General features: G+C 45.9%; 2 protein-coding genes across 2 annotated transcripts in view; one reads left to right on the top strand and one right to left on the bottom strand.

The window, feature by feature from the left end:
• The window catches only part of ATIC (5-aminoimidazole-4-carboxamide ribonucleotide formyltransferase/IMP cyclohydrolase), a gene marked incomplete at its 5' end in the record, with an annotated part of 23,331 nt that extends 18,475 nt beyond the window's left edge, over window positions 1-4,856 (top strand). Inside the window, 3 exons of the mRNA XM_009083515.1 lie at window positions 2,825-3,007; window positions 3,893-4,048; window positions 4,516-4,856. Of these exons, the coding sequence (XP_009081763.1) occupies window positions 2,825-3,007; window positions 3,893-4,048; window positions 4,516-4,635 (459 nt within the window). The remainder of the gene's footprint in view (window positions 1-2,824; window positions 3,008-3,892; window positions 4,049-4,515) is intronic.
• A 4,160-nt stretch (window positions 4,857-9,016) lies between these two features.
• The window catches only part of FN1 (fibronectin 1), a gene marked incomplete at its 5' end in the record, with an annotated part of 55,520 nt that continues 40,113 nt past the window's right edge, over window positions 9,017-24,423 (bottom strand). Inside the window, 14 exons of the mRNA XM_009083516.1 lie at window positions 9,017-9,872; window positions 10,296-10,406; window positions 11,479-11,585; window positions 12,180-12,305; window positions 13,497-13,661; window positions 15,035-15,173; window positions 15,711-16,174; window positions 16,997-17,086; window positions 17,644-17,823; window positions 18,230-18,319; window positions 18,798-18,974; window positions 19,155-19,242; window positions 20,457-20,644; window positions 22,596-22,865. Of these exons, the coding sequence (XP_009081764.1) occupies window positions 9,798-9,872; window positions 10,296-10,406; window positions 11,479-11,585; window positions 12,180-12,305; window positions 13,497-13,661; window positions 15,035-15,173; window positions 15,711-16,174; window positions 16,997-17,086; window positions 17,644-17,823; window positions 18,230-18,319; window positions 18,798-18,974; window positions 19,155-19,242; window positions 20,457-20,644; window positions 22,596-22,865 (2,270 nt within the window). The remainder of the gene's footprint in view (window positions 9,873-10,295; window positions 10,407-11,478; window positions 11,586-12,179; window positions 12,306-13,496; window positions 13,662-15,034; window positions 15,174-15,710; window positions 16,175-16,996; window positions 17,087-17,643; window positions 17,824-18,229; window positions 18,320-18,797; window positions 18,975-19,154; window positions 19,243-20,456; window positions 20,645-22,595; window positions 22,866-24,423) is intronic.

Raw genomic sequence — 24,423 nt, forward strand, 5'->3', positions numbered from 1 at the left:
GGAGCAACCTGGTCTAGTGGAAGGGGTCCCTGCCCATGGCTGGGGGGGGGACAAGATGAGCTTTAAGGGGCCCTTCAAGCCCAGACTGTTCTATATTTTTCTACAAAAGAAATAATTTGCTCTCTCTGGATCAGCATTTTCCAGTGAAGTGCATCTTAGCAGCATGTTATTCCCAGGCTGCAACTGTGAACTCCCTTCTAGTACAATGTGTGCTCCTTGGAGAGAGGCACAGAGAAGCAGCTTTTATCTTCTCTTGCCAGTTAAGCTGTTATAAAAGCAGTTCCATGTGTTGCGGATAACGTCTCTAGATTTGAGGATGAGTTGACAGTCATGTGTTGTGGATAATGTCTCTAGATTTGAGGATGAGTTGACAGGATACATCACTTTGATCAACTGAAGTTCAAAGTTTGTGCCATTTTGGAGTTGTTGAATACAAGCCGAAGTTCAGTTATGCATCGTTTGATGAAACTAAGGTCACAAAAAATGTAAAATATTTTGAGTGGCTCACTGAGGAAAGGAAAATGCTCTTTTTGAGGAGGCTGCTTGGGTGCTGACAGGTAGGAGAGCACTCTGTTCCATCACAGGAGTGCAAGCCCAAGCTCACAAGGACATGATGAAGATTAGGCATCATCCTGGCTGGCAAAGGGCATGGGACATCCCATATTTTAGAAACTCAGGAATGTTGCATGGTGTTTTTGTCTCTGCTACCTACAGTCAGTCCAGAGCTTTTCACCATCTGCATCCTCAGCTAACAATTCCCAACTTAGCCTAGCTTGCTAGTCCTACCCTTAAGGGCTGAGTGGCAATTAATGAAGTGCTGTGTAAGACATTTTTAAGCCTTCTCTTTTGTCCAGTGAAAGAGGATAAACCCCTGTGGAAGAGATGATACACCTCTGTGCAGCTGGCATTGAACTCCTTTGGGATGCAGTGTGTGAAGGTTGAACTGGGCAGGTATGAGAGCAGAGGCTGAGCATCAGGAGTGTTTGTTGGGTGAAAGGTGCCACTAAACAGTAAGAAACTTTGCATCTGCTCAGTATTTATGATGACACCAACATCCTTGTGGTTTATTGTGTACTTGATGACTTCAGTTATATCTTAGCAGATTATATTCAATAGCAGCCCAAGACTTTCATTTGCTCCTTGGTGGGAATAGTATCCAGCAGCATGTTTTATGGTTCTGGTAAGAGGTGAAGTCACTGTCTTGATGAATGAGAAGACAAATGATTCATTCCTTTGAGGGCAGCCTTCAACTTATAACTTTACCATCTGTCCTAGTCTGAGTTGGAAACTCTGAGGCATTGGCCAGCAGCACTAGCCTCAACACTCTGTCCCTTGAGCAGTCCTCCTGGAGAACAGTCTGGTGAACAGTTCAGCTGTGGCTTCACAGAAGCAGGAAATGATGGGAGAGTCTTGTTTTCTGTCAGATTTCTGGATTGAAAGGACCCACAGCTCTAAAAGCCATGGGGAAAAGCTACCAGCCTGAGTTTGATATCTGTGGTGGCTGGGTCTGGTCTTTGTGTTCCTGGCATACTGTCCTGGCAGGGGCAGAGCTGAGGGACAGCGGGTGGTCTGGAGACCTCAGTGCAGTCCCATGTGCTTGCCAGCTGTGACTGCAGGCAGACTGTGTCTGTAGGGCTGTTCTGCCAGTGTCCATAACCAGGATATCTCCAGCCAGATCCTGTTTTCAGTGCTGTCATCACCTGAGAGTTGCCTTTGTCTCCAGTGGGAGTTTGCACCAACCCTGATGGAATACCGGAGCTTGTGTGCATTGTGTATGGAACTGTGACACATGGCTCAGTTACAGAACTTGTGTGCATTGTGCATGGAACTGTGACACATGGCTCAGTTACCTGAGCTCCAAAGAGTCTCTCTGTATTTTAATCTATAGTGTGCCTGAAACACTGTGTCTGCTGAGAACTCCAAAGAAAGTGGTCTGAGAAAAGCAAACAAGCTGAGCAAATACTGTATTTTCATAGCAGCTTCCTTGAGGAAGAAACACTGTGGATTTTGCTTCTAGAAGCATTGGATCCATTTGATAATCAAGCACGAGTGCTATTAAATAAGATTAGCAGCAGCTATTTGAAACATCCTGGACTGGCAGATGGCAGTGTAGGAAATGTGTGGCTGCTCCAGGGCCTTGACAATTCATGGTCCCAGTGACCAGGCTTCTTGAGTGAGCGGTGAATTTACTTCCTTACCAGCCTTGACAGACAAACTGCCCCTTCATCCTCTGCATCTCTCAGCTGATGTGTTGGAGCTGTGCATGCCTGGCTCACCGGGAAAGGTGATGGTGTTTGGGTGATCTGGGCTGCGGCGTTAATCCTGCGACTGCAGTGCCCTCCTCAAGAAGGGGCAGGCAGGCAAGTCTTGGCTGTCACGTTTGTTTCTGCAACCTACAGGATTTTGTTTTGCCTTAAAAGCCATAATTGTATCACTCTGCCAATGTTAACAGTTTGACTTTGATGGCTGGGACTGTGTTATTTTGAAGGATGAAAGAACTCTAGTGTTTTGAGAGTGACTATCAGCTCAGCAGAACTGTGGAAGTTAGCAGTGCAGAGAGCTGGCCCTGTAACCAATTTACAGGATCAGGGATGCAAGTATTTTCCCACTTTTCCTCACTAGTTATCTACAGTCTCGGTCTGCTTCTGCTTCGGTGAGGAGCAGCTAATTTGTGGGAGGTCTTTGCTTGGCTGATTATCTACAGTCTCGCTCTGCTTCGGTGAGGAGCAGCTAATTTGTGGGAGGTCTTTGCTTGGCTGGAATGTAGCTCTGATTGTGATCTCTGTGCTGCAAGGTGAGACTGCTTTGTATCCCTGTGCCTCAGGTCATCGGTATTGGAGCTGGGCAGCAGTCCCGGATCCACTGCACACGTCTGGCCGGAGACAAGGCGAACAACTGGTGGCTGCGGCACCACCCCCGCGTGCTCTCCATGAAGTTCAAGGCAGGTGTGAAGAGAGCAGAGATCTCCAACGCCATCGATCAGTATGTCACTGGCACCATCGGTGAGGTAAGGGCTGCCAGGAGCTTGTCCAGCTTGGGTGAAACAAAATGTAGTCCCTTAGCCTGGTGTGAGTGTCATAATAGGTGATCCCAGAGAGCTGGGAGGTCACATGGCCAGGGCCCAGGATGGTGATTCCCAAGGTCATTTAGTGGTCCAGTGGCAAAGTGTCTTGATTGCCCTAACAATACTGCACCCTTTGCCCCAGGTGCTGGACCCTGCCCTGCACTGTGGTGTGCAGCTTGGCTTCAGCTGATGGTTTTTCCCAGCAGGAAGGACAGGTTAAAGCTACAGTTGGTGTTTCAACTCTCCCTGTCCTGTCAGTGGCACCTTCTTACACAACCCTTGTGTGGCATTTTGGATTCTGAGAATCCCTCTGACCTCCCTGTTACTGGCAGCAGCGAGACAAGAAAATAGTATGTCCTTTTTAAGTATGGAAAGCCAAGAGCTGCATTAGGGACTTTGTGAATCATCTTTGTGAGCAGTTGCTTGTTTAAGGGGGTAAGAACTGGAGCAGTTGCTGTTTCAGAAGGTGAATCATAAACTGAACTGCTGTTATGCACTAAGTCATCTACCAGATCCTGTTTATGTGTGTGGCATTTCCAGAGCAGTACACTGCAGGCAGGCCAAGCAGAGCATCTTGGAATTACGGGGGGGAGAAGGAATCCCTGAAGCCCTGGGGGTGAGGAGGGGGAAAGAAAGGAGTTAAAAGGCTGCAGAAAGAGCTGATGGTGGTAACTTATTTCCACTTGGGGTTTTAAAACCCTTGCTGTGAAGTTCCCAGCAGCAGAGCTAGGTGTCAGTGGGATGCCATCACTCATCCACATGTGTCCCTGGCAGAGGATTGCCAGGAGCCCTGTGCTCTGGGGCTGAGCTGGCTTTTTATTCCCACAGGATGAGGACCTGGTGAAGTGGCAGGCGATGTTTGAAGAGGTGCCCAAACAACTCACAGAAGCAGACAAGAAGCAGTGGATTGCCAAGATGTCTGCTGTCTCCCTCAGCTCCGATGCTTTCTTCCCTTTTAGGGATAACGTGGACAGAGCTAAGCGGGTAAGGTCATGGCAGGGCCAGGATGTTGGGGTGACTCCAAGAGAATGTCTGTGCAGCCTGAGCTTTTTCTTTTCACTTTTGTGTGGACTGCTGAGGAAAGTCTCTGCTCTGCCCTGCTGGCTGGAATAGCACATCCTGGGAAAGATGTTCCTCGTGGTTACTGGTCTCACGTGGATAGTAATTATCCAGCCATTGCTCAGTTTATTGATTTGGGATGAACAGAGGATTAAAGTTTATTAAACCATTTAAGGATATCAAGACTAGGCATATTGCTTACAGAAGAACCATTTTACTCTTATTTCTGAGCAGTGGAGAGAACTTCTGCTCCCTTGAGGGGCAGCTTTGGGTGATGGAAGCCTTTGTTGGTTCAGGGGATGTGGATGAAGGACTGGGGCTGCCAGCTCCTTCCAAGGGGGATTTTGGTTTTCCATGCTCTAATCCTTCCACTTATCCCTGTCTCTGTCCAGAGTGGAGTACAGTTCATTGCTGCCCCATCTGGCTCGGCTGCCGACGACGTTGTGATTGAAGCTTGCAACGAGCTGGGGATAACTCTCATTCACACCAACCTTCGGCTGTTTCACCACTGAGTGTGCCCTGGGCTGCAGTGGTCCTGCTGCAGTCGTGGTCCCACCAGCAGCAGTGACTGGAATATCACTGGCTTAATTGAGAGGCACCTGCAGTCTGCTTAGCAAGAGTTTGTCAGCTCTGTGGAGAGGTCTTTCACTGTGTTAACAGAGAATGAAGTGCTAGAAGTTTGGCTTCCAATGTAGAAAATCAGCCTCTTTTGCAAATAAACATACAGTTGTTAGCTACGTGCAGTCCATGTGGTCCTGTGTTGTCCAAACAGTGTGTCCTCATGAAAAAGGTGTGTTTCTGAGGGAGATTTTATGGTCCAGATTTCACAAATTCATTAGACTGCCTGCAGAGAGGTGTGAAAGCCATTACTCTTCTGCCCATCTTACTGACGTGATAAAATCTGTGTTGTAAGCTGAACTGAGTTAGGTGGTTAGTGGTTTTTTTGAGTCAGCAGGTAGTTTTTCCCTGTTGCTTTTAATCCATTATCCTCTTCCCCTGGGAGGAGAGGGGGGAGCAGGTCCTTTGTGTGAGGCTGTCTGGGTTTCAGTGCTCTGAATCCTGCCCTAGACTGTGCTTTTGGCAGTGTCAGGTTGCTTTCTCCAAGGTAAAAGATGAATTTACATGCTTGTTCCTATACCAGGAGTTGAGATGGGAGTTCACAGGCATCTGGGAAGCATCTTGCCTGAAGCCACTTCCCTTCTCTGCTGTCCACAATTTGCATTAAGCAGATTTGAACTCTGGGGAAAAAAACAAAGTGAAAATCTGGAGCACAGTGAGATATATGAAGTAAGAGCCCAGACACGTTTTTGCTGGCAATCACTGCAACAGTTTCAAAGAGTTTTCTTTTTTTGGTTCCATTTTATAAAATCTGTTCAGTTTTGGCAAGAAACAACCTCAAGTTTTGCAATAAACACTTCTGTCAGCTCAGCTCTCAGCTGATGCAGAGCAGGAAGTCTGCATGTGTTCCCTTGGCTCAAGTAGTAGCAGGGGGTGCACAGGTAGGGAACAGACCTGGGGGAGGGGAAATTTGGCTGTGCTTCCTAATTTGCTGCTGACTTACTGTGACTGTGGCCATGTATTTTGTTTTGCTTTGCTGCTGACTTGCTGTGACTGTGGCCATGTATTTTGTTTTACCTGATTGCCTCTTTGATCCAGACTGGTTCAAATGGAGCAAAGCAAAGAGACACTTCCTAGGGGATAAAGATTTATTTCAGATATCATAGTCCACACACTGGTTTTGCTTTAATGCTGTTATTCCACCTGCCCTTGCTCCAGCATGAAAGGGAGCAGACTCTTCTCCTTTCTGATCTCTACAGCAGATTATTTTTCCTTTTCTGATCTCAACAGTGGATTATTGCCAAGTGACTGGATTAGGCAGGGTAGAGAGTATTCTACTTTTTGGGCTCAGATTAAGACAGCAGTCCAAAATAAAACTTACCCATTGCTTACTGGCTGACCTGTTCGCTGTGCTAGCCCAAACCATGGCCTCTGACTGTTCCCTGTGCCATTGCTTCCCATGGATTGTCAATGTTTGGAGTTATTAGCTTATACTTTGAAAGTTGGGGTTTGGACTCTTCTACAAAGAAGAGTCCAAAATGTTCCTTACCTGTCTTTTCTGTCATGCTGTTTTTGCTGTAGCTGGCACATATCACGTTGTGAGGTTCTCTGGGGAGTCTCTCGGTCCATTCTTTACCTGCATATTCTAAAGCATTGGCTAAAATATGGACTATAGTCAGAATATGGCAGCTCCTGTTCTGGCTATTCCCCACTCATCCTTTGTTTGCTGTCCTTGGGGTACTGTTTAATCTACTGATAGAAGTTAATAGGTACTAATCTTGCAGGTGAGATCTCTGCATGAGACAGAGATCACTTTAGACATTTACTAGGATCTGTCTGCAGTCTTTTGCTGAGTATACACATCTCAGAGCAAGTGTAGAGGGAGGATTTTGCTTCCTGCTGTGCCTGTGGTAAGGTTAAAAGAGCTGTCAAGAGTTGGGGAATTGCACCAATTGTCCTTGCTGGCCCCGCCTCACTTGTCTGGCTAAGGGCTGATAAAATACTCTGGTTTCAGCTGTGAGGTGACTTCACGGGAATGCCCCTCGGGGTAACTTGTCACTCTGGCTGCAGTGACAGTTTCAACTAGCCTGAAGCCTTCCCATTGAAGGAAGCTTCCCCTGAAGCTGTGAGTGGTTCTCTGTAAGGTATGGCTGTGGTGCTCCAGATGGCTTCCTTAGGAAGCATGCTCATCTGCAGACTGAAGGAATTACTTCTCCCTTGGATGGTTGCAGTGATCAAAAGTGAACTGCATAGCTCTGCTTGGTATCTGTTTCCCATAGGAAAGGGCATGTCCTTTCTCACAGGGTACAGGCCTGCTCCTTCAGCTGATGTGTTGCAGAGCAGGCTGCTGACAGACTTGGATTTGCACCATCACTGTATGGCACCTTGCCCCTGGCAGGTCCTGTGCTGGCAGAACAGCTCCCAAAGGGTGGAAGTAAATGGAGAGTGGGAAGGAATAATTCTTGGCCTTGGCAGTCAGTAGCAGAGGAGGGGTTTTTATTATTTATTTTTTTTCCGCCAGCCACCAAAGGACTCCTCCCTGGAGCAAAGAGCCCTGACTCTGGTTGCTCCTGTGCTCTAAACAAAGCTGAGTCAACTGAGCAGACAAACCTCAGGAGACGTGCCTCCTCTTCTGGAGAACAGCCAAGGGCTTAGATGCTGTTGGGCTTGGTATAGCTGTGAGCACCTTGTTTGGGAGCCCAGGGCAACTGAAAGGCAGCTGCATGTGCCTTGAAGGTAACTTGGGTCGGACATCAGTTATCTTAAGGCTCAAACGGACTGTGGATATAAATCAAGACTCTCCTAAGGTTCAGCTGCTGTTGTGTGGCCACTCTATGCACTAGGGCCTGGGTGAAACATGGGAACCCTAAAATACTTGGTTCCTTCTGTGGCTGATGATTTCTAGGAGAGATGTGTGGTTGAGACCTTGGATCTCATAGGTTACTGCGGCCTCTGTGCTGCACTCTGCTAGTGGTTTTCAAAGGGGACTTAAATAGCTGAGTGACAAAATACCTGGCATTGCACTAGTGGATGTTAAACAGAACTTATCAGCATTGTAAACCTTCTTGCTTTAAGGCATGGACAACCTCTTCAGGGAGCTTGGGCAAATATGCTGTTTAAATCATTTTATCTCCTAATGCTTCCTCGGAGGAGGAGGTGTTTGCTGCTGTTAAAAGAGATGAGTGAGGAGATGAAGTGGACTATGTCTCCTCTTCAGCTGAGCAATTCCTGTGTGTCCATGAAGTGAAGGAGTTACTTAGTGGCAAAGTGGCTGGGAGGGATCTTTGCAATTGTTCTCTGGTCCAAAATACATAGTCGTCACTAGGGAAAACCAAATGAATAGCAATCTAGTTTAATGGGAAAGTATTCTTCTGTGTCCCTAGCTAGGCCAGTTTTAGTTCTCATGTATTTTAGGTACTCATTTGGCTCCTGAACATTGGAGGGCTAGAAGTGATTGCTGCTGCAATCATCATAGTCTTTGCAGCTGTTTTGGTCGCTCTATAGATAGCCCTCTCTGAAAGCAACTGCCCTATGTGTTTCTCATGTCAAGAAGCCAAATTCTATTTTCATGAAATGCTTTATTCAATCCAGAAGAACCCATTGGCTTGAGCAATACAGTGCTTGTGCAGCTGAGGGGAATGCGACAGAGCCTTTCCTGCTGTGCGTTTGCAAATGCTGTACAGGTGTTTGCAGCGTTGGCAGCGCAAGCGAAAGGAACTTACTGCTGACTGTTCCCTCTAATGAAGACTGGCTTTGTTTTAAAAAGGGTTTTGAGGAGAATTTCTTTTACCTTCCTCCCTACCCCATGAGGTAGAAGCATATAGGAGTTGTGCAAGTGGCCTGTGCTGTCTCTCCCCTGCTGGTTTTTCAATCTTCGAACATAACCAACTTCACAGGTTTGGATGGTCTCACTGATTTCGGCAAGTCATCCACAGAAGCTTATTTTAGGTATGTATGCGTCTGGCTGGATTAGGACCATCTCTACCTCAGTTCATGTGCAAAGCAGGGACTGTTTTCCTTTCCCTCCCCTGCTGTTCCCCAAAGCAAGCCTGTGCCTCTGGCCATACCTGCTCACTGTCTGCACTCTACAGGGGCAGGGGGTGCAGCTGGAAGCCTTTAGTTAGCAAGCTGCTCTACAAATAGTCTCTTGAGGTTTACTTGACGCTTCACTGGGATGTTTGTTCCATCTTGTGTCAAGGCAATGTTACTCCAGCTCAGAATCATCCCGTTCAGAATAGTCCCGCTCAGAATAATCCCGCTCAGAACAATCCAGCTCAGAACAACCATCTTCATCCTGAATTCCATGGCAGCAAAGAGAATCACTTAAACTGTATGTCTGGTTTGTAAATCTTTTTATTAAAAGAGTTGTTTTTTTCTTTTCCACAGTAGTAAAGCTTTGGCACTTACAGTATAAAAATAATCACTGATCATAATTACACCAAATTCCTCTTTGTCAACTGCATACTAAGTGTCTTCAATACATTTTATTCCCATATAAAAACACTTGAAGGTCAGGGGAACAAAACTGATAAATAACAGTATGAGATATAAAGATACAGCTAGAAAAATACTAGGATCATTGAGAAAGACTTAGGACTGTGCATATTTTAAATATCACAGTGATTGGATTTGCTGTTCCTATCTTATTGCTGGCTGCACGCTTATGTGAAAGCAGAAGTGTTCGTTGGACTTTCCTATCCCTAAACTTCAGTAATGTGGTACTCAAATGTTCTTGGCATAGCATGGGAACCTTGAATTTATACACCCTTCCTCTCCCTTAATATTCTGATCCCCCACCAAATTTGTGGTGTAGCACCTCCCCTGCTTTTTTCTTTCCTCCCCCCTTTAAATTTGAAAATACTGACTGGTATTCAACACTTTGAGCAAAACCAAGATAATCACTATCAATCATGAGAAAAGTCTGAAACACTCCAAGAGTGGCGCTTGGAGAAGCTGTGAGTTGAGCTTAAGCTGGGAAAATGGCTCCAGAGCAGAGGGCCATTATCAAAAGATGCAATTTTGCTAGCATCACTCCAGTTTGGATGGTAATCGTGGCAGATAGGTATTTATACTTTGGTTTGTCTGTTGCCATTGCCGCAAGAAGTCTTGCTCGATGTTACTTTCCCCGTGGATGTTGTGTGTCTGCCTGTACATCTAGGGGCATGAAACACTCAATGGGGCAGTTGACGTTCTGTCAGGAGGGAAGGAAATCAGTTAGTTTTCTGTCCTGGGAGGACAGACATGTCTCTGGTGTGGTTTGGGCTGAGAATCATTGCCAGCCTGAGGGGCTGTTTAGCTTTCCCAGCACAAAGCACACAGCTGGTTTGCAGCAGCGTGTGAAGGCTCAGAAATCACTACATGCACTACAGCCTCGGAGCATGCAAGGAGAGGTCCTGCTGCTGTGAGTGTGGCACTGATGGTGTGTGTGGCGGTGGGAGCTCAAGCGTACGTGCTGTGCAGAGTGGTGGTTTGCTGGCTCAAGGGCTGCCATGCACTCCTGACAGAGCAGAAAGCTGCACACTACTCTCGCCCTCGAGCCCTGCACACACACTACATGTCTGTGCCACAGACCGGACTGGCAGGAATGGAAGGTAGAGAAGGCAGGTGTACTCACAGTGTTTGTGGCCTGGTGGTATCTCTGTGTAAACTGTGTGTAGGTATGGCCAGCAGAGCCTTCGGGGGCCACCTCCACGCTGGGTCTGCGGCAGTTGTCACAGCGCCAGCCCTAAAATCACAGAATCATAGAATTTCAGGGTTGGAATGGACCTTACAGAGATCATCCAGTCCCAACCCCCTGCCCTGGGCCGGGACACCTCACTAGATCAGGTTCCTCAAGGCCTCATCCAGCCTGGCCCTGGACACCACCAGTGTTGGGACAGCCACCACATCCCTGGGCAACCTGTGCCAGTGTCTCACCACCCTCACAGGGAAAAACATTTTTCTAATACCTAACCTAAACTTTCCCTCCCTCAATTTGAAGCCATTACCCCTTGTCCTATCATTGCAGTTCCTAACAAGAAGTCCCTCTCTGGCTCTTCAGATCTTGAAAAGTTGCTCTGAGGTCTCCACTCAGTCTTCTCTTCTCCAGGCTGAACAGCCCCAACTCCCTCAGCCTGTCCTCACAGGGAGATGCTCCAGTGCTCTTAGCAACTCTGTGGCCTCCTCTGGACTTGTTCAAACATTTCCATGTCCTCCTTATGTTGAGGACACCAGAACTACAGTGAGTATTCCAGGTGGGGTCAGACTACAGAATGTAATGGTCAAATCATGCTGATGCAATGGCCAAGGAGCTCACATTGTTCACAGAATCAGAGAATGGTTTGGTTTGGAAGGAACCTTAAAGATTACCTTCTTTCAACCCCCAGGCCATGGGCCAGGACAGCTTCCACTGGACTAGGGTGCTCCAAGCCACATCCAACCTGGCTTTGAAGACTCCCAGGGATGGGGCAGCCACAGCTTCTCTGGGCAACCTGTGCCAGTGCCTCAGCACCCTCACAGTAAAGAATTTCTTCCCACTATCTAATCTGAATCTACCCTCCTTCAGCTTAAAGCCATTAATTCATACACATCTATGAACATGTATCAACAGATCAACGTACAGAGCTACCAACACCAGTGAGAGTGGTGTTGCAAGTACACTGCAAGGGCTTAAGCTCTCCTACTAATTATTTTACTCTGTATATAGGCCTATTTTGGCCCTTTCTGTGACCTGAAACCCAGCAGTCTTAGAATTGCACCCCAGCACAGCCTCCTCTCTTCACTCTCTGTGTTCAGCATGCCCCATCCCTCCTGCTTACCTGCTGTCCTCCGTAACAAGTGCAGGAGCAGATGGCCCCAAAGTACTCCTTCTGCCACTGCTCTCCAACTTGGTACATCTTTCCATCATCATAGCATGTGGTCTCATCTGTGGAGGGACAGGCAGAGTAGAATACAGAGGTGTAGAGCCTGTGCTTGGCTTTAAGCACTCTCAGAGCAGCTGGGTGATCTGAAGGGGAACCCCTGGCCAGTGTGTTTGACCAGAGGCTCGTGGACTGGCAGGGGAACATCAATCATTTTTATGAATTAACTTTAAACGCTTTAAACTAGAGCATGAGGGTATCTGCCTGACAAAAGTAATGCAGTTTAGTTCACAGTGTGAAGTCAAGAGCTGCAGGCGACAGGCTCTGCAGAAAAGTCCCAAATGGGGTAATCCACACCACTTAGTGCAGTGCTGTGTCCCTCGTGTGTGGCTCCAGGGCCAAAGGCAGACAGGTGCTGAGTGTGCTGTGACCTTTGCTAACAAAAGAGGGTTTCTTTTTGAGCTTGGGAATGTGAGATTTATGCCTTCTGCTCTTGTGAGAACAGATTGAAGCTGTCATCAGTTCAGCCTCCAAAACTCAAACGAGACACAGAGATAACCTGCCTGCCCCCATGGCAGGACCAAAATGTAATGGGAACAGCCCTGAGATGCTGAAATTTCCTGGATGGGAGCTCAAATGAACATCAGAAGGAGACTTACGAGGTTCACACTTGAATTCTCCTTTTCCATTCCCAAGGCAGGTGCAGCTCATCATCTGGCCATTCTCCCCTTGCCGATCCCACTTCTCACCAATCTTGTAGTTAACTCCATTATCATGGCACCACTCTGGAGAAGGCAGAGGAACAAGAAACAGGAGTTATCCCATATGCTGCAGTGACATGGCAGGAAGAGAACAGTTTGGGATTGTCTTGCGAACCAAGAAAAGCGCAGGAAAAAACTCTTTTCAGCTCATCTCGGTCCCAAGGAGGAAATGGGTTCAGCTCCTGCAATTTATAACAGCTGAGGACTGTTTCAGCTCCAGGAAATGCCTAGAGGATCTTGGGAAAAGAGTAAGTAGGATGTGACAAAGTGGGGAGAGAGAGAGAGGAGGGTTGGCTAATAGGAGAGGAAGAGAAACGATAGGGAATTTAATAGACATGGGGCAGGAAAGGAGAGGAAAAATATTGAAATGATCTTTTTCAAGCAAACATGCAGTATAACAGAGGCTGCAAGACACAATGGGTAAGCCATGTGTATCAAATAATGGGATATAAATATTAATCCTGTAAAAGTAAGCATCTTTCCTGCAGTCACTCCTCTAAGTCTATGCAAATTGCAGAAACACCCTCTGTGCTGAGCTTAATCCACAATTTAAAAGCATCCTTTCAATCAGTTGGATATATATCATGTTAAACTGCTCAATCATAGACTTGTGTTTCATTCCCTTACACCAAGTTTGACAGTATTCCATGTAAACCACAGTCCTGTAAAGAATAAAGAGCTCTGGGCAGAAGCGTTAGAAAACGAGAAAACTGGTTTTGCAATGCAAACCAGACTCTCATACCAGTACTGGCTGGAACACCCACTGAAATCCACACCAGTTCTGCCTGACCCACTGTAACAAGGTGTACAATTAGGAAAGGAAGATTCAACCATAAGTTAATATTCAAAGGTGTCATATTAAATGGCTACTGAGACACTGTCACTTAGGTGTCTTGCCTGTCTCACTTCGACACATTATCTACATGTGCCTGGCAAGGGTAGGGAAAATAAACCCAACATTTTATTTTGGTGAAAAAGTAATTTATCCATACAATATTGATTGTTGTTGATGCTGTGAATGGCAATACTAGATAAGCTACACAGCTCAGAGGTAACCAAAGTTTTCCATCACTTCTCAGGATGCAAAACATTGGTTTAAAAACCTTCAGAGCCTGCAGTCATTTGGGTCAAGTTTGGATCAGGTTGGTTCTGTCAAACATGCCATTGGTGCTCAAGGAGACTGGGGATGGGGATGGTTAAAAGCAAGCTACTCACTAGAAGAATCACATCTGAAGTGGCCACTGCCAAAGCCTAAACACTGGCACCAGAGTTTAAAGCCAGTTTCAGATAACCGTTCCCATTCCTCGCCAATGGAATAGAAGGAGCCAGTGTAAGTATCGAAGCAGGTGTCATCACCTGGCTGGTTTAGTCCTTCAGACACTGGAACAAAAAGAGAAGAAACAGGCATCACACACAGCAACAGGAACTACTGAAAGACAGAATGATTTTCACTGAATGCACACCTTTTTTTCCTTTTTACAATGCTCTGGCAGTAATGGACCTACCCCAGGGGCATATACTTGATGGTTCTGTCAGCAGCCCAGACTCCCCATGATTTATTTTCCATTTGCATGTGTCAGAGCAGTTGAATGATAAAAAAAAACCCTGACATGAAGGCTATTTTCATTTTGATTTGCCAAGTTTCAAGCAAGTGTGAGTTTCTGCATTTGCTGCTGGAGAACAAGGACCTGACTCTGCCTGTTTTTTAAGAGAAATGTGCTGTGAGATACTGGGGACAGCAGGGGGTTGGTAGCTGCATGGACACTTTTTTGGAGTGCTACAGATTCTAGCTCATGGCAGGAGGATGGGAGGAGGAGAGCAAACCATGCTGTAAGGACAGAGTGATTTTTCTCCTTAGGTGTGTCTTGACTGGCAGGTGGGTGTTTTACAATCACCAGTTCAGTGTGTGATGATCAGGGTCAAGAGTTAATGGTCTTGGTTCAGTCTGTGACAAATATAAGGCAACTTGGTGTGCAGGAAATGGAAAATGGTTTTATTTCCCAGCAAGGTGGAGGCACTAGGAGGCTGCATGGAAACGCTTAATGGGTGGAGAAAATAAACCTTTATCTCTTCCTTTCCTCTTCTCCTATCCTCTCATTTTCTTTTTGACTTAAAAATACATAAGGAAGAGAGGGCTGTTGACCAGATCCCTGTGCTGGTAAAAGCAAAGCCCAGGTCCCACAGGATGTGTGTGGGCTCCAAGCTTTCCAGCTGTGGTAAGTGCTGTCTCAGACCACAAGTTGTGGTTGGTCACATGGCTTCTAAATGCTGCCTGTTTGTGCTTCATCAGCATCTCTGTGGGCAGCCTGCCCTGCCTTCGGGCTGGACTAGTGGGGCTGCTGGATAACCCACACAGCAGCAGTGGGAAATGACTGACAGGGCAGCTAAGCTGCTGGGAAGGAATCTGTGACAGCAGTGTGATCCCTGACTCCCTTTAAGAGCAGAAAATACCAGATCTCTTGCTCTCTCTTGGGCACTGACCCTCGAGGAACACATAGAGCCTCAAAGCACATTGGTTGTGATTAGACAGCAGGTCAGAATACCTCTAGTCCCATGGTCAGTGTGACAGTAATCCAAAACCAGTGGACCTCAAAAATCACTTGTAGTGTCCTGCTACAAACTCTCCTTGTCAGTAGTAGTAGTTTCCTTGCTGAACTGTTCTCAAGCTTGGGCACCAGGTAGGTTGCCTTGAGTAAGAGATATGAGGCAGGGACAGCACAGGTTCACCCAGACTCCATAAGGCTTTTCCTTACCAGTATTGCCAACTGTGACCACCTCCTCCAGCACCTTCTGCCTCCGGTGATCTTTCAGGGCTTCCACTATGATGTTGTAGGTGGCTCCTCTTGTAAGACCCGTGAGTGTAGCACTGGAGGAAGTGCCAGGAACCCTGAACTGCAAAAAGAGACAACGCCAAGTCAACAGGTAGGGAGGAGTGAATACTCTTTAGATGTTACCTCTCATAGGAAAGACAGGGTGTTTAGGTTGACCTCTATGCTCTGTACCAAGATGGAGCCAGATCATTACCCTCAGACATTCTGAGAATTTAACTTAGCTACTCTGACCATGAGGAGTATATTATTACTGCCGTTTCAGGGAAACAGAAACCAAGGGAGACATAGGAAGAGTCTTTGGCTTGGAAAAGCAGCACCTCAGTCATTGAAACTCCCACTCAGCTCCCTGACTGTCCCTTCCCTGGTGAAGTGTTAAGGATGACAGCATTTCAAGGCTTTCTGTTTTAGCAGTTTTATCCTGTAGCCTTCTCCACGAAGGAGAGGAGAGAGGAATTTGTCCTTCCTGGTCTCAGCCATGTATTAAACAGACTAAGCTAACTCCAAGTGCCACTCCCTTAACACAGCAAAGGGACTGGTCTTCCAAGAGAATCTGCTGCCACAGGTGAGGCTAACATGGTTCCTCTGCTAAGACAGTTACCTGCAGAGTATCTTCATCCTGGCTGACAGGCTGACATGAGATGATGTATTCAGAGCTCTCCAGCAACGGCCTCCAAGAGATGGTTGTTTGAGAAAGAGCTTCTTGACCTGTGGTGTTGCGCCTGGGCCCACGGGAGTGAGGGTACGAAGGTTCAACGATGATGGGCACCTGGTACCCGGGGATTTCGATGGTTTCATCTACGTTTGGCGGCAGCCGCCTGGATCCTGGCCTAAGGGGAGTTGCTGTAGTGGGTACAGGCCGTCTGTAGCCATGCTCCTCAAAAAAGACTTGTTGTCCCTGGTGTCCTACTGTCTGTGGGTGCCCCGAGGAGCCTGGAAGTTGGATACCGTTTCCATTGTCATACCTATTGTTTGTGAGGTAAGGGGTCCCCTCGTCAATGGAAGGCACGTCGAGAATGTCGGGCTGGTTGGGGTGTGGTCTGCTAATCAACGTGGGAAGGTCATCTAGCCAAAGAAAGGTTAGAAGCCATAAAGCAAAGCATGGCAAATGAACAGTGTCAAATTAAACAGCTGGAGTGGATGCTGTACACCACTCCAAGCACCAAACATTAGCAATCATCCCAAGATGCAACACACTTTTTAGGACCTCATTGTGATAGTAAAGGTAATTTCTGTCTCTCTTTATTTATATACTGTATATGTACATCTTTCATATAGAGGCATAAGAAGTGTGTTATATGAAATTTTCATACAGCTGTGCAACAGTTTTGAACACTGCAACCCAAAGAAGCCACCACCACTGATCAAACTGAGAAGTGATTCTATGAGATTGTCCCAGGTTATCACTGTAAGAAGAATCACTGGTGTGCAGGAAAAAACTAGCTCCTTCATCACATTTGGATACCCAGCTAGTATTTTGCTTGCTACAGGTATCTTAGTCTCATACTGTGAAGGTGGCAAAGTAAGAGAAATGCAATGGGCAACAAATGAATGGATTCTCCATTTGATGCCATCATGTGCCAGACAGCAATGTGAGTGTTAACCCTAATTTAGTTATCAGTTAGGTACCCAGGCAAGAATCAAGCACCAAGCACATTGTTCCATTCTTAGTGTTCAAACACAACTAAAAGTGATGAATGTAATTTCAGAATCTTAGGTCCTGCATCTCAGAAAGGCAAACCTCCTTACAAAGCCTATTTCACTCATAGAAAAGGTGTGGCTGAACAGGGTGTTTGAAAAAAACAGTATTTCAGTCCTGACACTGTATTCCTCAAGTGCAAGGCGTAGTCTCCTGTTGGCACCCAACAATCCAGAGCTTGGTTTTACCTGTCCTTTTTCTGCCAATCAGTGGTTCACTCTTCTGATTGTTCTTCACAGCATAGATGTAGATGATGTATTCAGTGCCTGGTTCCAGACCTAGGGAGGGAGGAAGGATCAATCTCAAACGGAAGAGCTGCTTTTATTTTCTGATTATGTGTGAGATACAAGGCAGAATGAGAGGTGGGTATGGCTACAGTATGGGTATGTGCATTTTGGATGTGAGGTTTCCAGGACAGTACAGATTGTCCAGCCTCCTGCTCCTCAGAGCAAGTTTGAAATCTGACCATGTCAGCTGGGACCAAACATAATGAACCTTCAGCATGTGTGACGGGTGGGGTGCCAAAGTCATGGGCTATTTTCCCTGAAAGGATGATAGTGGTGGTGGTACTGGAAACAAGTATGTGTGGATTGTTCAAATGTGGTGGTTGAGCTGTCAGTGAAGTGTAATGTGTTTGTAGGACTGGTGTGCTTATAAAGCCAGGTGTGCTTTTGAAACCACTATCTGGCTTTGGAAATCAGGAATAAAGGAACAAAACTTTCTCTTTCCATTAGCTGACCATCAACACATTTTATAATTAGGCCTTCCCCCTCCCTCTCTCTTCAAATATAAGCATTTCAGGTGAAAAGCTCCCAAAATAAACAGAGAGAGTTACCGGTAATAGTAGCCTCAGTGGTGCCAGGCCGAGGGCGAGGCAGAATCTCCTTGGCTGGTGAGCCAGGTTTCTCATATGTGATGATGTAGCCTGTGATTTTGGCTCGTGGAGGCTGCCAGGTAGCCAGCAGGGAGTTGCTTGTGGTTGTAAGGAAGCGCAGGTTAGAAGGAGCATCGATAGCTAGGTGAAAATCAAAGGAAACAAGTCAAATGCAGTCAAGATAAGCATATTCTTCACCTGAGCTGCATCTGCTTGACATCCTTCTCAAACTCAGGAGTAAAACCCATTGCTCTAAGTCACAGCTCGTGGAGGCTGCCAGGTAGCCAGCAGGGAGTTGCTTGTGGTTGTAAGGAAGCGCAGGTTAGAAGGAGCATCGATAGCTAGGTGAAAATCAAAGGAAACAAGTCAAATGCAGTCAAGATAAGCATATTCTTCACCTGAGCTGCATCTGCTTGACATCCTTCTCAAACTCAGGAGTAAAACCCATTGCTCTAAGTCACATGTGATAAGATACAGACAACACAACTCTGACCATATGCCATTACTATGTGTTAGTATGAGCAGAAAAGTCAGACAAGATCATTACCAGTGGAGGCATCGATCACTACTGGGGAACTGCGTGCGTTCTCATTCAGAGTGTAAAGGTAGATCTTGTAGTCAGTGCCAGGCTGCAAGCCTAAAATGAAGTTAAAATAAATGTTAGACAATCTGAGGAACCCATAGAAAAGGGTCATCAGAATCACAGAATCATAGAATCAACTGGGTTGGAAAAGACCTCCAAGATCATCAAGTCCAACTCTACCGTGGTTACTCGACCTCGGCACTAAGGGCCACATCCAGTCTCATCTTCAAAACCTCCAGGGATGGTGAATCCACCACCTCCCTGGGCAGCCCATTCCAATGCCTGATTACGCTATCGATAAAAAAAATCTCTTCCTAATATCTAACCTAAACTTCCCCTGGCAAAGCTTGAGTCCATGAATGTCTTTGAACAACCTCTTCTTGGAGACTAGTCTTTATGATTCAGATATTTTTTTCCCACCTTTTGTTCCCATAGTATTTCTCATCAAGAAAATTCAACTAGAAAACAAGAACCCAATGTACCTTCTGATATGATCCTGGTAGGCCCTGCACCTTCAGAAGCCCTCAGTTACCTGTGATAATGTAGCTCCTAACATCAGGACTGATGGTCCTTTGAATGGGGTTCTGGCCACTTGCTGGGATGGCTTCAACTTGGAAGCCAGTGATGGTCTCAGTCTTGGTTCTCCAGGTAATGGTGATAGTTGTCTCAGTGGCATCTGTCACACGAGCCCTGCGAGGGGGACTAACATCTGCACCAGAAGGAAAAGGTCTCCTGTCAGTACAGTGGAGACTGTGACTCTTACCACTAAGTGTGTGTGAAGGCCTTAGATGGAGCCTTGTACATAGCTCTGCTTTTGACACAGAGCAGGATCCCAGGCTCTGCACCCAGCACAGTACTCATTGGTCATTTGGGAAGGGTCACTACTTACTTTCAAGAGTAGTGACCACTCCCTGGGCTGGTCGGCTGGTCAGAGAGTCCTTCAGGGCATACACACTCACTTCATATTTCGTTGCCACCTAGAATGGACAAAGTCACACTGTGTTAAAAGAAGGACCTGGCACAGTGGGAAATAATCCTGTCCTCATTCAGTGTTTGGTGCAGGAGATTTCTCAGTCATCAGTTAGATCCTGTCCTCATTCAGTGCAGGAGATTTCTCAGTCATCAGTTACTAAAGTATGACAGCTTAAAGTTACTCAAATCAGGGAAGAATAATTCTAATAATTTCCAGCTTTAATAAAAGAGTAGACATGGACCCTGGTAAACAGTGCTGTTGATGATACTAGCAGTGCACATGTGCACATTCAGGAGCAGAAGAAATGCTGGAAGAAGCTTATTTGTCATCCCTCCGTGCGCATTCAGGAGCAGAAGAAACGCTGGAAGAAGCTTATTTGTCATCCCTCATTTTGGAATATGTGCTTCAAAGCCAATGCTTCAGAAAAAACCTGATTTCCCTCCTATTTTCCCTGGGGTTAATGGATGCCATTTACTATGATAAGGTGCTCTTGCTGTGAATGAAAGAGAATGGTAGAAGTTATAGCATGTTTTTTTTTGTCCTTGACTGCATCAGACCATGAGTCCACTTAGATTAGAATGTTTTTTAAGGTTCATTTTTGAAAATGATTCATAAAACTCCTTAAAAACAGATCAGTAGCTTTTTAACATTGCAGGAGCCATAAAAGCAGTGATTTTCAGCCTTTTCCAGTTCAGGAACTCCTGAAATGTTTCCAGTGGAGAAGATGGCTATATAGCAAATTTAAGCCTATTCACAAAAGACTTGAATTTTTAACTTACATTTTACAGATGTCTTAAAAATAGGCAATAGACTGTCAGAGCTCCCATATCACAGCTTGAAAACCTCTGCGTTAGATCACTTACCTGACCTCTTTTGTGAAAGATGAGTAAAAGCATTTTACTGGGTTCGCCTTGATTGTGAACCTAATAATTTGCATTTGATTTAGGCATCCAGTCTCTCTGTGCTAAATGAGGAAGGTATCCAGTCTCTCTGTGCTAGATGAGGAAGGGGGAAGAATGCAGATCCAGCAAGTCAATTACTTGCCTTTTAAGAAACTATGATAATGAGTAGTTGCAGTCTGACTAGCCATCAGCTTCAAACAGTCAGAGCCTTAGGAGCTGTAATGATCTACTCCAACTGAAATTCCTGACCCAGGAATTAGAAATTGCTTCAAGTTCTCCTAACATCTCCTTCCCACAACACAAAGAAAAGAGTTACCATTAATCCAGACACAACTGCAGATGTGCTGTCTGGAGAAAGGTTGATTTCTTTCATAGGACCAGTCTTTTCTTTGGGATTCACTCTGACTCTGTAGCCAGTGAGGCGAACGTTTGGTGCATTCCAGTTGACAGTAAGACTGGTGGGAGTTACCTGAGTAAACTTCAGGTTTGTTGGAGGTGGAATTGCTGCAAAAATCCGAATTGGCACATGGTTAGTTTAAAAAATACAGTCTTGGATAAAACAATATTGTCTCCTGAACATGAGACAGGTTTAGGCCAGGAAAGTGGCTTCCCTTCTGCAAACGTAGGTATAACACACTGTGGAGTGGGACATGGTGTTCAGGAGGAGACTCTCAAATCTACAGTAACACTTTCCAGCAGAAATAAGGAGATATTAATGCTTCAGCCCTGAAGTTAAGTGAGCAATGACATCTGCTATGACACGAGGTAAAGGCTTTGGGAGGTGCTTACACCTATAGTAGGCCAGTCTGTTTTAACTATTCTACTGGTCTCTGCTCTTCATCACATAGCTCATAGTTTACTCCTGCTTCGCTTGCTCCTATCTGTTTGTTCCTAAAATATGATGGACAATTTACCATAGTAAGTAGGAAGCAGGTTCAGGAATGGCAGAGAGGATATAAAAATACTGCAAATGTAGAGGGGAAGCATTTTACAGCCACTTACACAAGTGTAAATTTCTACACAGAGAGCAAGGCAATGGAAAAGCAGAGCTGTGGTGGCCATAAGGCTCATCACATGAGAGTCTGTTCACAAGCTAACACATCTGATATCCTTACAAAAAAATGTTTGCATTAAAAAAATCATCCATTGAAACATTTTTTTGCCTTACTGTTGGGCTCCTTACTCCTTGGGCTGTAAACTGAGGAAAGATATTCTTTACTGTAGTACCTGCTAGAGCACACTGCTCTGAAGTTTTCCACTTTTACAGAGTGGAAATACAGGATAATTCTCCCTTCTTGCTTTGTTCAGAGCTCAATCTAGAGCCTGTGAGAGTCAACAGAAAGTCCTGAATTGCTTCAAATACACTTTTGAACAGCCCACAAAAGGTAAATCACAGAAAGCAGGTTTGAAAGAGGACCATATTTGCATTTCTGGCAGGTAGTCAGCCAGCTGTTTCATCATTACATCACTTTGCTTCAGTCTAGCGTAGCAATCTGTACACTAGGACCCACTGTCTTCATCACACCCCTGGAATTAGTGCCAACTTTTAATCCACAAACAAACAGGAGACCTTTATTCCAAAGGTGCTACCTTTGTAACAAAGTCACATCTGGTAATGCTGGAAGCTTTGCAAGGGATTCCATATTGCTGGAAGCAACTTTATTGCAGCTTCCTTTTTCACAAAGGAATTTTCAATGCATTATACATGGAATTGGATCAGCTTGGCACATAAGGGACTCTCCTGCATGGAGCACGCCCTCGTCTTGTTGAGGTAATGTGAGCACAGGGTGTGTGCATGCACGTGGGCTATAGTCCTTAGGGCAGTGCCAGTGAAGGATCTGGAGGTTCTATGAGACCTGAAGGTTAACCATAGAATCATAGAAACAACCAGGTTAGAAAAGACCTCAAAGATCATCGAATCCAACCCTACCATGGTTACTAGACCATGGCACCAAGTGCCACATCTAGTCTAGTCTTGAAAACCTCCAGGCATGCTTAATCCACCTAGCCCTTCATGCTGATCTTTGGCTCCATCCAACAGCAAGGTCCCTAGGGTATGGAAGCTGCCCTAATCTCTCTGGTTTTGATAACTGCCTCTGCTTGCAGGTGCCCCATATGCTAATGGCAAGGCAAAAGTGTTCTGAGAGCATTGTGGCTCAACAGGGGTTAGGCTCCTAACTAGGGACTGGACACTAATGGATACAACATCCCTCCTTTCTCTAGAATCTGCTCCTTCCATCCTACTGGTCTTTCCTTCCTTCCCCGATGCAGACACAGGCTGACTCCACCGGCATCTCCAGCGCCAACCGAGCCACGTCTCAAGGGCAATCACATCCCCTCGGCTGCCCCTGGGGCATCCCCGGCACAGAGCACCAGCTGCACATGGAAGCACACTTTACCCAACAGGGCAGAAGCCACTGCTGCCATGGCCTGCTGGGGGTAGTGAAAGGTGTACCTGTGGACTGGGTCCCAGTGAGGGGCAGGCTCTCCATGTCATCGTATATGGCAACGATATTGATAGTGTACTCAGAACCTGGCCTGAGGCCATGCAGCTCAGCAGTGTCTTCTTCGCCACCTGGGGCCGGCAATAGCTCATGGATTCCATCCTCAGGGCTTGAGTAGGTCACCCTGTACTTGGTGACATGCCCCTGTGGGCTTTCCCAAGCAATTTTGATGGAATCAACATCCACCTCAGTGAATGTTAGTCCTTTAGGGCGGTCAATGTCTGTTAGGCAAATTAACGGTAAGAGGTTATGTGATAAAAAGCAGATTGTGGGTGAGGAAAATAAAAAGCATTTTGATTACATGCAAAGCAGTTTTTGGTTTTGCGTGGCAAGGGGGTATTGATTCTCCTCTGTGCTGCACCTTGCACACATGCTTGTACCTGTAAGGCTGAGTTTGCGGGTGCCAGGCAGCAGGAAAGCAATCTTGGACTTGTTGAAACCAAAAAGGACTTGCATTGCCACCTTCAAAGCAGCCAGGACACCTATCCTTACCTATCTTTGAGTCCCCTTGGCACCAGACCTCCTTTTACACAACTCTAGCAGCATTAAGCTGCTTTAAAGTGGATAACAATGGAGAAAATCAGAAATGGGAATTTTAAGACTCATTTCTACCATGTAAGTGGGTGCTAAAGGCAGCCAGAGTACCCACCTGACTCAGCAAGTTTGGGTTCAAGCTGCACTTGCTTGTTGCTATTGTAAGCTCCTGTGCAAAGTGCCAGTCCAAGGAGAATCAGTCCCAATATTTTCTTTCATAAATTAATATCCAATTAACACACTCATCAAGAAAGCAAAATTACTCAGTATATAATGGCTTAAAATCAGTTAGAAACAAAATTTTTCAGCTTTGTGTTGAGTGCACAGGGAATGTCCACAGGTGTAACTGGGTGATACACACACTTCCCAATTCGGCCAATCCATTGGATTTTCCTAGCAAGGTGGGAGCTCAGTGCTAGACAGCAGGGTAAGTGAGCCTTGTTCCACACAAGTCTGGAGTGGATACCACAGAAATATACCCATTTGTTGCACAGAATGGGATGATCTGACTTATCATTTTTATACTGGATCAAAATGATACTTTTCTATAAGGTTTCAACTTTTTTATTTGCCATATTATATTAGTCCTGAATTTTCTACATTTTCTAGTTGGCAGAGGTGATTCTTGTCCAGGCATTTGTTGGCTTGTAATTGATGTGAGCTCTTTTCCCATCTCAGCAAAGCTCCAGAGAAGCTCCTGTTGTCATAAGGACAATTCTGTAAACTTTGAGGCTGAGTTGAGGTTTTGAATACAAGCCTGAGCAAGGGAGTAACATGCATGCAAATCCCTACCCCAGAAGTGTCCCTATCAAGGCATTTTACATCAGAGATATCTCTGAGTTAAACAGGACACAGGAGGGAACAGGTGTGAGCAGTACTGCTGTTTTGTGCGAACAAACATAACAATTCCAGAACTGAGCTGCCCTTTCTTTTGTAGTCCTACATGCTAAATTCTTTACACAACTCATGTGATTTCCCTTACTCCCTCACACAGGGCAAGTGTTCCCAAGCCCAGGCCGGTCCCTTGACAGCAATCACCTTTGCCACCTAGCTCCACAAAAGAGATCTTTGCACATTTTACCCACTGATTGGCTGATGGCAAATGAAACCCCAAAAGACTTCGTGGCTTTAGTGAAAGAAAATCAGAAGCACAGCATTTTGAGGGGGCAGGAAATTGCATTTTGCCAGTGTTTGAGGCACAGGGACTGCATTTTTTGCCAGCATTTGCAATTTAGGTGCACAGTA

The sequence above is a fragment of the Acanthisitta chloris genome, unplaced genomic scaffold (assembly GCF_000695815.1).
Source record: "Acanthisitta chloris isolate BGI_N310 unplaced genomic scaffold, ASM69581v1 scaffold11361, whole genome shotgun sequence".
NCBI classification, from domain to species: domain Eukaryota; kingdom Metazoa; phylum Chordata; class Aves; order Passeriformes; family Acanthisittidae; genus Acanthisitta; species Acanthisitta chloris.